The sequence below is a fragment of the Syngnathus scovelli genome, chromosome 15 (genome assembly GCF_024217435.2).
Source record: "Syngnathus scovelli strain Florida chromosome 15, RoL_Ssco_1.2, whole genome shotgun sequence".
In the NCBI taxonomy this organism is placed as follows: Eukaryota; Metazoa; Chordata; class Actinopteri; order Syngnathiformes; family Syngnathidae; genus Syngnathus; species Syngnathus scovelli.
The window spans coordinates 2,466,678-2,476,612 of NC_090861.1; the positions used below are offsets into that span (position 1 = coordinate 2,466,678).

Consider the following 9,935-nt stretch of genomic DNA (forward strand, 5'->3'; position numbering starts at 1 on the left):
GCATGAGTTGGGGAGGGAGAAATAAGAGCTTGATGTCCACAGAAATGTAAACGCATTATTCACGCTGCTGGAAATTCTGTTCCTTCTGCTGCTTTGCTAAAACTTGATTATGAAATTAAAACAAAACAATTTCTCTTGACCCGGAGGAATTATAGTCATACTACAAGTAATATTGGCAGAATTATGACTTATTGACCATGAGGAAATGATTATTTTTCTCGTCATGTCTTAAATGAAGCTGTACTGCATGCTCACTTGAACATATTTTTTTGTAAGTGTCAAAAAAAGTAACACACGGATGCCGTTTTAGCCCACCTGCGCTCAAAAAGTGTTAATCCGGTTAGCCGCGTTAGCTCGCTATCTGTCCTCAAATGCGCAGGAAGCGCGTCGGCGTCAAGCGGGCAGGCAGGTAGCGAGCACAAAACGGAATTACAGAGACAAGCGTGGAGCTTGGCAAATGTCGGGATTTGCTTGCCAAAGATCAACGTAATCTGGTAAATGTCACGAGCGCAAAGACGGGCTGGAGAGGGAGTTAAAAAGAAAAAAAGCTTTATGGGATGCAGGATTTGGTTTCTGAGGATAATGTGAGGAGGGATGAATATTTGAGCCCTTTTGTTTAGCTACACAAGGTCACCAAGTTATACTTGGCCTTTGCGGAGGTCTGCGCCGTTCAGAGTGACGTTCCAGTTACGAACGATCGCCTCGCAGATGAAAACCTGCCTCCCTCGCGTCCTTCCCACCTGTGATTCCTGCTCGCCTTTTAGCTGACCGCGGGACGTCAGGCGCTGGCCATTCATCACAGCAAACACTTATCGAGCCGCTCGTAAATCTACCGCTCTCAGAGTGGGGACGTATGCTTTTCCGGAAACATTTCCCAAAATTACCGACATGAGATTTAGCAGCGGAAAACTGCATGAACATCATCAGTCAATAGCTCCGAGTTGAAAGAAGAAACGATGAGACGAACAAATGGTCCATTTTGGTTTGAAGGTCCCACGTTTCCCAAAAGTTACTTAAATTTGTCCTTCACTCTGTAGCACATATCTGGCTGTAGCTGCGCTAGCTCGCAGCTGCTGCTAGCACCCTCCCCTCCACCTGCTGTCCACTCGTATTAGCATCAGTTAATCGGAGGGGCCAACGGTGGGGTGGTCCACAAACGCCAGCTGGGGTGTTAACTTGGCCTTCTCAAACTCCCCAAAGCTTTGAATTCACTGAAGATTTTATAATAGCCGTTAGCATTTAGCCGATACCGGGTCAATATTGTAAGTAAATAAACCTCGCCGAAACTTTGACTCTTTAGTATGTATCTGTATGAAAATTTCGTAGGCCGCAAAAGCGTTTATTTACACCAACAAACTCACGAGCACCAACTTATGTCTGTAAATCCGCTTGTTTGTTTCCAATTTCACGGCTCAAAATGGTGTTGTGCATCAATAACTCTCTTTCAGCCTTTCCTTTTCTTTCTTCCCCGCGATTCTTTTCAACGGGAGGCTTTATCCGACGTGCCTTCTGTTCCATTGTGTCGTCGACGGCCACCGCGGCGCCCTCATCAAAGCCAGACTAAAGGGCGACGGGAAGAGTTCAGCGCGGAGTACAAAAGAAATGACGCGTACCCGCCTGACACCCACGACTCGTGGCACATTTTACATTGTAGATCATAAATATAACATCTCAAATGGGTTTCTTAATGACAAAAATGTATAAATCAGCTGAAATTATTTTTTAATATCATTTATCTTCCCCCGGAAAATAGTATAGTATATTGTTGCCTTGTTGATAAGAATCCATTCCACAAAAGCTCCCTCCCCCTTGGTGGGAAACGATCAAAACGTTTCCCACCAAATGATGCGGGGATTGGTGACGATGAAATAAATGCAAAGGTGGTTAAAAATAAAAATAGCTGCATATGTTCAGGTGATCAAAGCCAGCGAGAGGTAGTGGCAGACAGGCATACAGAGACGCTTGATGATGATGACGGCCATCAAACAAAAAAGGAGAGAGAGAGAAAAATGATTTGCTAGAGGAAGGAAGTTGTCAAAGGATAAAGATTAATTTTCAAAAGGTCCTACATAATGTTAACAAAAGTCTTGGGACACACCTGAAATAGAGCGGACCCTGGAAAGAGCTATCAAACTCACTTCAAATTAGTTCCTTGACACCAAAAATACACAAGAGGGCGCTATTTTTTATCTAATAAAACTGGACTCACTTTAACATGACGCAAAATTCGAAATGGGGGTTTACAGTATACATTTTAGTAGCTACTAGCTTCATAATCTTTCATATGTTCACGCTTTGTCCATAATAATGCATGAAAATGAAATTAATCCGTTCCTACCTGTTTAGTTTGCTTGTCTCGTCGTCGCTAGTATGTTCTTGTCTCGGAATTGATATCTTGTGGACACACAAACATTTTAAAAATATGATATCAAGGGTTGAATGTTAATCACCACGGTTTATACTTACCAGTCAAATCGTCTAATTTTTTTCTCAGTCCAAGAAACAGTGTGAATTTTAGTGTAATTATCAACGAAATGAACCCGTTGTGTCTATTACAGGGGTCGCAAATGTTTGTTTTGTCGATTACATTAAATATCAACCTGATCACACACCTGCGTCGATTTACTCATGGCGGAACACTGCCCCCAAGTGGCGGACACAAGATGGCTTCCATTTGACGAAAAAAAAAAATAAACACTCAAAATTCTCGACTTCATTTGTGCTTTATTGACAAAACAAAAATGACTCTACAATTGATTGCGAGAGCAATGTTTCTCTTCCACACGACTAACTATCCACCCCTTTGTTTAACTTGATATTTTAAACAATATTTCTAAAGAAAATGGGCGCAAAAAGGCAGCGAAAGGGTGATTTACAAAAAATTGCAAAAAAGGCCACACCAATATGTCCAATAAAAAGCGTTAGTGTACAATGACATTTTTAAATCAAATCTTTAAAAAAGTGGAGAAACATGATTTTGTCGCACAACTTAATCATACAGAAGTAACTGCCAACAAGCCATACTGCACATGCGTACACAATAGGCGGCCATTTCAGAAAGTTTATCTTTGTACGCCGTCGACAAAACACAACAAATTATCAGCTATTTGTCCAAATAAAACAATTGGACTTTAATCAAGTGGATTTTAATAGATTTCACTAACGTACCCAATTTTCTAATAGCTCAGTGATTCATGAGTTACTGTATTTTTTATTTTGGTTACATACCGTCTACTTTTTAAATGACTGTTTTTATTCAGTCTAGCTTGATTTTCCCATCTTGATTCTTCTTTGTGTGCTTAAAAAGGCGTTTTTAAATAAAAAGGCATTAAGTATTTCAACATTAATGAGGAAAATGGTGAAAATATTTGCATCCTTGTGGCTCAAAGTTTATCTATATGCTGCAACTCTATTTCTGGGCACATTTCGGGTAGTCGAGTGCAATTACTGCGTGCGTGTGACGGACAAGAACTTCACCGAAGTCATAAAACAAAAAGGAGCCCAACCAAGAGTCCTGCACGGCAGCATCGGGCCAGTCGGGGGCAGGAAGTATCAAAGAGAGAAAAAGTAATGCCTGCGCCAAAGTGACATTTCATGTGTTGGAATGTTGCACTACAATGTAACAAATCCAGGAAGCTTATCCGAAAGAGCTTAAACAAAAGCGCTCCCATAAATATTGACTTTGCGACAAAGAGAAGACGTGGAAGGGAGATAATTACAAAATGTCCCTATGCAGACAGACTGGAAGAGGGCAAGCAGCGACCCGACGACGGCGATCCATCGATCGCTCGAGCGAGAACAGTTCCGAGCGGCGCGACTCAAAAGATGTAGTCGCGTGTCATTTTGAGGGACGGCATGGCCTCGTTGACGTTCTGGTCCAGCCGGTGGTACTCGACCGTGTTGCGAGAGCACAGGCTCTCCTTCCAGCGGCGGCTCTGTGCGAGCAGGAGGATCTGACAGAAAGAAATGTGACATCACAACCGGGATTTGCCGATTGCGTTTTTGATTGAAATGACCACTGACCTTCCTCTTGTTGTGGTAGGTGATGTAGATGATGGCCACCAAGAAAGCCAGGATGACCAGGTGGAAGAAGAAATGCGAGTCCTCGTCCTCCGTGTTGTAGACGCCGGGGAGCTTGTGGCTGACGTCTTCCTTGACGTCGGCCACCTGCACCCCGATCACCGTCCGGTCCTGGTCCTGTTCCTGGTCCTGGTCCTTATCGGCGTCATCGTTGGTATCCAGGCGATACAACTCATCATTGTACCCTTCCGGCTCGTCGTCTTCATCGCCATCGTAGTCTTCGTCCGGGTCCAGGTGAGCTGCCGCTTCTTTGCCGGCGGGCTGAAGCAAATCCGACTCAAATTCTTGCAGGGTGTTTGTGGTTTGCGCCTCTGAGGTTTTTACATCTAAGAGGGTGGTCTCTTCCACTGTGGGTTTGGTGGGTTCCATTTTTTGGGGGTCTTGTAAAGTTTTGGACATCGCAGGTGACTCCGTGATGCTCAGCACCTGAAGCGCGACATTCCCTTTTGTCTCGTCAGGGGTCGGTTTGTTCTGCGTCTCTGACGAAGCGATGAGCACCGCAGATCTGTCGTCTTCTTGCACAGCCTGGTTTGGACTTGCCTGCGGCTGGTCGACTTTGGGGACGCTGGGTTGGACCGGATTGATCTTCGGGGCCTCAGTTTGGACAGGCTCGATCTGCGGGTCCTCAGTTTGGACTGGCTTGATCTTCGGGGCCTCAATTTGGGCTGGCTTGATCTTGGGGGCCTCAGTTTTGACAGTGTTAATCTTGGGGGCCTCAATTTGGATGGGGTTGATCCTGGCCTCGTTTTCGACGGGGTTGATCTTGGGCTCGGTTTGGATGGACGTTACGTTGGGAAGCTTGAGATGTGTTGTGTCTTGCATCAACACTTTTGGTTCCGTCTGAGTGTTTTGGCTACCTGTGGTCTGGAGAGGAGTTTGTGGCAAGTCTGCCTGTTCGTCCTGGGTGGTCCCACCTACAAACAGAAAGATCAAATATGACTCGGTCACTTTCGACCCGCCGCTCAAGCCATTGAGCCGTTTACAATATGCCCATTTTTAGTGAATATGCATTTATTTAAAATGTCTGACGTGATCATGCAGGGCGAAACCTCCATTCAGACACTGTGACTGATTGCTAACTACATAGGTATGTCATTAGCATGGAATTGAATGTCATGTCGAGGCGTTGCCCGGTAGGGAGGAGTTCACATGAGGCAAAAAGGATCTATTCATACACGCAAAGTATAAACAAAGAACAGAGGACGGCTTTGTGGCGTGATAAAACCTCATGACTACATGTATTCACAAGCTAAACCTTCACGCATACCTCAATTTCAAAGAACAAGCACGTAGAGTAGGATATATGATACTGTACTTGAAAATTTGCTGCATTCAAGGACTCAGCACAAAGTTGTAAAACATAAAATGATGCAACAAATAAATAACTCTTGCTGATCTATGATGCACTTAAGTGAATTAAAGCCCCTTACAAAGTATTGTTTGGATCGTTTAACAAAACAAAGTTAGGAGCTACTTTAAATATCATTTGACCAAATTTAATTTAAAGAAAATTAGAGGGAGAAAAAGTAACATCTAAATTAACCGAGAAGCATGAACACCTTAAATTACAATCTTTGCATAAATCACGTCGAGCGCTAAAATCTCGCGACAGGTTACACGTCACAAACGAGCTCTGTTATAAATCACATCGCCCGAACAATATTATATAATTACAGAGTTAAGAAATATATGTTCAAAATAGGGTCGAATTGCGCAATTGGCAGCTGTCAGTCACCTCAAGTGACTAGCTGACGTGCTAGCCCCGATCAGCGAACGACATAGCACTATGACACGCTCACAGTTCTCCTTTAAAAACAAAATAAAAAATGAAGGCCAGAATACGATTTTACCATTAATTGAAGCTGACAAGACGCCACCAAGTAGCAAAAGCTGGTGGAATACAACAAGTAGGCAGAGAGGACGACTCTTCTTCCTGTTTCGTCCCATCGTCGCCATGTTGGTTTGATACGAGGGAGAGACGAGGAAGGGGCGCGGCTTAACATCTGACGTAACTGCTTAGATGCCGCGTCATAGATGACGTCAGATAGTACTCGAACGTTTGGTTATTTATAAAAGAAACAAGTGGCGCATGTTTAACTGCATGTTTAAAAATAGGAAAACACACCCTTTCTGGTTTGAGATGTTTTTTTTTATTTATTCAGGAAATATCAGGACCACTATTAGGAATCTGCGGAGTACCACCACTTCCCATTAAGATACAGTAACTCTTATCCGTAAGTGTCCATTATGATCGAGCGAGTCTTATTAAGACTTAATCGGGTGTGTTAAGCTACACAGGTCTGGTATGTAACAAGACAAGACAAAAAAGAATGTACAGATTGGGTTGTAGTGTGTGTATGGGTGTGTTCTTCATGTTCTCATAATTATTGTGTCATTAACGTCATTCTTTCTGCACAGCTACACAAAGGACACACACGGCTAACGTTTTCCCGGTTTTGTTGGTTTCAAAATATTAAATATTCCCTAAAATGTGATCCTTTAAATGTGAGAGGCGCTCGCCCATCGGCTTGCCTCCGGCTGTGGCACATCTAGAGGTAGAGGAATGGGAAGGGTCAGGGGGATTGTGAGGGCTAAATTTATTTTCATTTAATTTGGGTAATGGAGTGGACATCAAGGAGGGGTGCACGCTGGCCCTACGCCTGGAACTCCAGGCCGAGGCCCAGCTTGTGGCCGCCGGCGTTGATGTTCTTGCCGTCGAGGAGGGCGGACAGCGTCAGCTTGATGCCTGAACAGAGCAGAAAAATTACATTTCCATTATTTTGATATTATTATACAGAATCACCACTACCGGCGACTCAGCTAATGTGGTTTTCTCACCTGGCTTGAGAGTCTGAGTGTATCCGAGGCCTACGAGGCTGGAGTTGTTCACCTTGGCCTGTAAGAGATGGCAGAATCGTGCATGTCAAAAAAAAATACATTAGAGAGGGGGGACATGCATTGTCATATTTCTGCCAGTAGGGGGCATTTGAAGTTCACTCAAGTTATCAAAAATAGCCCTCATGCTTGCCAACAAGCAACGACCAAATGTTTAGTATAAAAGGTTCAAATGTCAAGGTTCACTCACTGAGAACGATGCATCGGGATCAATCTGGTACTTGGCAGCGATGCCAAAGCGGGTGTTACTGTTGCCGGCGGTCCAGGCCAGATTGACGGCTGTCTCCAGCTGTTCGTTCACCTTCTGGTAGATGGAGCCGCCGAACTCTGTGCCGTCGTTTCTGCCAGAAGCAGGAAAAAAAAACCAGTTGAAATATCTTTAGCGCGATACTGTTTTGCATCAGGTGGTTATACAAACGGGAAACTTCGTTTGACCTCAAGACGTAAGGATTAGCTGTGAGCTCAGCAGGGGGGGGCTTCTGCCTACTTTGCCATAACCTTGCCCCCACCCACCCACTGAGCGGCATTAACTGTCTCGCCCTTCCAATCGAAGGGCTTTTGCTCCTTTTGATCGCGCTCAGTCTCACCTGCAGCGTGTTAAATCCCATCGCTGATGTAAAAATAACTACAAGGCGCTCGGCAGTAACTTGATATTCCGCTCCAAAAAAAAAAACTAGCGGTTGTCGTGTCAAAAGACCCGCAGTGTTGTATGAAGCTTACACGTTGGTGTGCAGCTGGAACTCGTCCGTCTTGTAGCCGACGGCAAAGTTGCTCTGAGTGATCCGGTTGCGACCGGCCTCGAAGGTCATCTGGTAGCCGGCCAGCCAGCCCTCGAAGCCCAGCACGCCAGCGGCGTGCACGGCCGTGCCGTTGATGTCGTAGTTGATGTCGCAGCCCACGTTGATGTGGTCGCACTTGTAGGCGGTCTTCAGCTTGCCACCTTTTTTGCTAGAAGCGGTTCAAAAGGACACTTCTGAGCAACTCACAAAATGTAAAACTACTCAACATTTGATTTCATTTAAAATGGAGAACATCCTAGAATTAATTCCAAAGTGTTTCTTCTTAATCTATTAAAATAGATTTAAATAAAAGCGATACAAAGTTAATTTCCCAACAAAATGATCTTACCCGGTATTTGGTGAGAAGGAGGAGTCCAACGTCAGCTTCAGACCCTTGGTCAACTGCAAAGAACCATCAGAAAACGTAAGCAGAAGAAGAAATCTAAAGTCCATGCCGCATCTCCGGCGCCCCCACCTGGTCTTCGATGGTGAATTCAGTACAGATGGTGTTGTCGGTGTTCCACTTTTCCGTGAAGGTTAACCCGTGCTCAGCCCACTTGTACTTGGTCTCCAGGGAGCCGGCCACCTTGCTGGTCTCGGTGTTGGCCGATCCCGTGCTGGTGAATTCCTGCACGTAGCAAATACGAGAACGATTGAATCAAGTCTACTTATGGGAGCAACGTTAGCGTATGATCATCTTATCAGAAGTCCTACCAGTCCATTCGCAGACTTTGTTTTTAAGTCCAGTTTGATGAGTCCGAAGCCTGTGGAGAAAACAAGTTCATATCTCCCCACTTTAAGTGTCATTTGCCGCCAGGCCTTTACTGCTCACCGAATCCTTTGGTGAAAATATCCCGGGCGGACTTCCCCAGGTCGGCGTAGGTCGGAGGTACGGCCATGATCTGCAAAAAAAGGATAGATACCACAACTTAAGGGAGGACAGAAAACGATTTTTATTGCATTGTCACTACAAGGAGCTGGCAGCTCCATTTAGTCAGGCCATGTCATCACTTGTGAGGAAGCTCTTTCATCACCGTAAGACTTTCGACAGTGACGCGGTTTTTGCACTTGAGCAGTCACGCAGGTAATATGATAACATTGAGGAGGATTTCGATAGCGGTTATGTGTACAATGTGAAGTGTTTCTAAAGGCGAATAGCTCCTCCATGCCTATCAGGATTGGAGGAGGAGGAAATCCTACTTCTCAACCTTAGGCATGACTTGTCAAACACCTTTTGCCAACAACTGCACCCTTTTCCTGTAGTTATGTCAAAATCCAACTGAATTCGCTTCCGTCTGGTTTGTCACAGTAGATTCTAAGTGTGTCAAAGTGAAATTTGAAAGATCCTTGACTAACAGTAATAAAAAATAGTATAAAAATTCCAAGGGCTTCGATGCATGTAAATGATTGATTCCTGCTGGAGCAAACCAAATGATTGATTCCTGCTGGAGCAAACCAATGAATGCCGATCACCCACTGCATTCTCAAATTGTGTTTGCCTTCTATTACTAGTACAAGTGTTATAGAATCGTCTACTTGGTATTGTTTATTGTGTTGTTTATTGATGTATGACAAGTCAAATGACCCCAACATATCGTTCTATTAGCATTAGCTACTAGCCTCAAAGGTGGACAGCGGGCAAACCGCCCCCCAGCAACCCTGTAACTTCACCGTAGTAGATATTTACAAAAGTTCGTTTGATAAGTAAAAAGAGGAGCATTCCCGACTAAATATACATTATTGCTCTTCCCAGCGGGATACGATTGGTCAAATTGGGAAACGACCGCATCATAAGTCATTAGCCGTCAAGCTAACAGCGGGCCGAGCCTTGTAGCACCATTCACCTCTACAACTTTAAATGCTAAAGCTATGAGCTAACACGCCGGGCAAAGAGCCGGTACGGATACGCCCCCTGATCCAAAGCAGTACCGACAATTTTAGACTTTCAAATCCGTACCTCAGTGTGCGGTTTCCCGTACAGAGCGTGTGGACCGTCACGGAGGAAAAAGACGAGAAAGGATGAGGAAGGAGGAGGCGGCGGCTCACGTAGAGCACGTTACGAGTCAAAGATAGTACGGCTGTGAAAGGAGCAAGATGTTTTCCCCCCCCCCGAGGTGGCAGTTTATTGGTCGCAGCAGGTAGAGAAGCGTCTTGTTCATTCAACATTGAGTTTTGACGTTA

General features: G+C 44.7%; 2 protein-coding genes across 2 annotated transcripts; both read right to left on the reverse strand.

The window, feature by feature from the left end:
- Positions 1-2,704: 2,704 nt before the first annotated feature.
- Positions 2,705-6,095, reverse strand: c15h5orf15 (chromosome 15 C5orf15 homolog). Its single transcript, XM_049741959.2, has 3 exons — positions 5,931-6,095; positions 4,024-4,994; positions 2,705-3,953 (listed from the first exon to the last, which is right to left on the reverse strand). The coding sequence occupies exons 1-3, from the start codon at positions 6,034-6,036 to the stop codon at positions 3,819-3,821; spliced, it is 1,212 nt and encodes a 403-aa protein (XP_049597916.1). The 5' UTR covers positions 6,037-6,095; the 3' UTR covers positions 2,705-3,818.
- Positions 6,096-6,207: 112 nt separating this feature from the next.
- Positions 6,208-9,857, reverse strand: vdac1 (voltage-dependent anion channel 1). Its single transcript, XM_049741969.1, has 9 exons — positions 9,712-9,857; positions 8,587-8,656; positions 8,469-8,518; positions 8,230-8,382; positions 8,104-8,156; positions 7,696-7,923; positions 7,166-7,316; positions 6,919-6,976; positions 6,208-6,826 (listed from the first exon to the last, which is right to left on the reverse strand). Exons 2-9 carry the CDS (start codon positions 8,651-8,653, stop codon positions 6,735-6,737), a joined length of 852 nt encoding a protein of 283 aa, XP_049597926.1. The 5' UTR covers positions 8,654-8,656; positions 9,712-9,857; the 3' UTR covers positions 6,208-6,734.
- Positions 9,858-9,935: the final 78 nt, after the last annotated feature.

Coding starts and splice junctions, on each gene's coding strand:
- c15h5orf15 (XM_049741959.2), bottom strand. CDS start 6,036: ATGGCGACGATGGGACGAAACAGGAAGAAGAGTCGTCCTCTCTGCCTA. Junction 4,995..5,930: donor CTTGTCAGCTTCAATTAATG/GTAAAATCGTAT, acceptor TTCTGTTTGTAG/GTGGGACCACCCAGGACGAA. Junction 3,954..4,023: donor CCTACCACAACAAGAGGAAG/GTCAGTGGTCAT, acceptor TCTTTCTGTCAG/ATCCTCCTGCTCGCACAGAG.
- vdac1 (XM_049741969.1), bottom strand. CDS start 8,653: ATGGCCGTACCTCCGACCTACGCCGACCTGGGGAAGTCCGCCCGGGAT. Junction 8,519..8,586: donor TATTTTCACCAAAGGATTCG/GTGAGCAGTAAA, acceptor TTTTCTCCACAG/GCTTCGGACTCATCAAACTG. Junction 6,827..6,918: donor CACTCAGACTCTCAAGCCAG/GTGAGAAAACCA, acceptor TGCTCTGTTCAG/GCATCAAGCTGACGCTGTCC.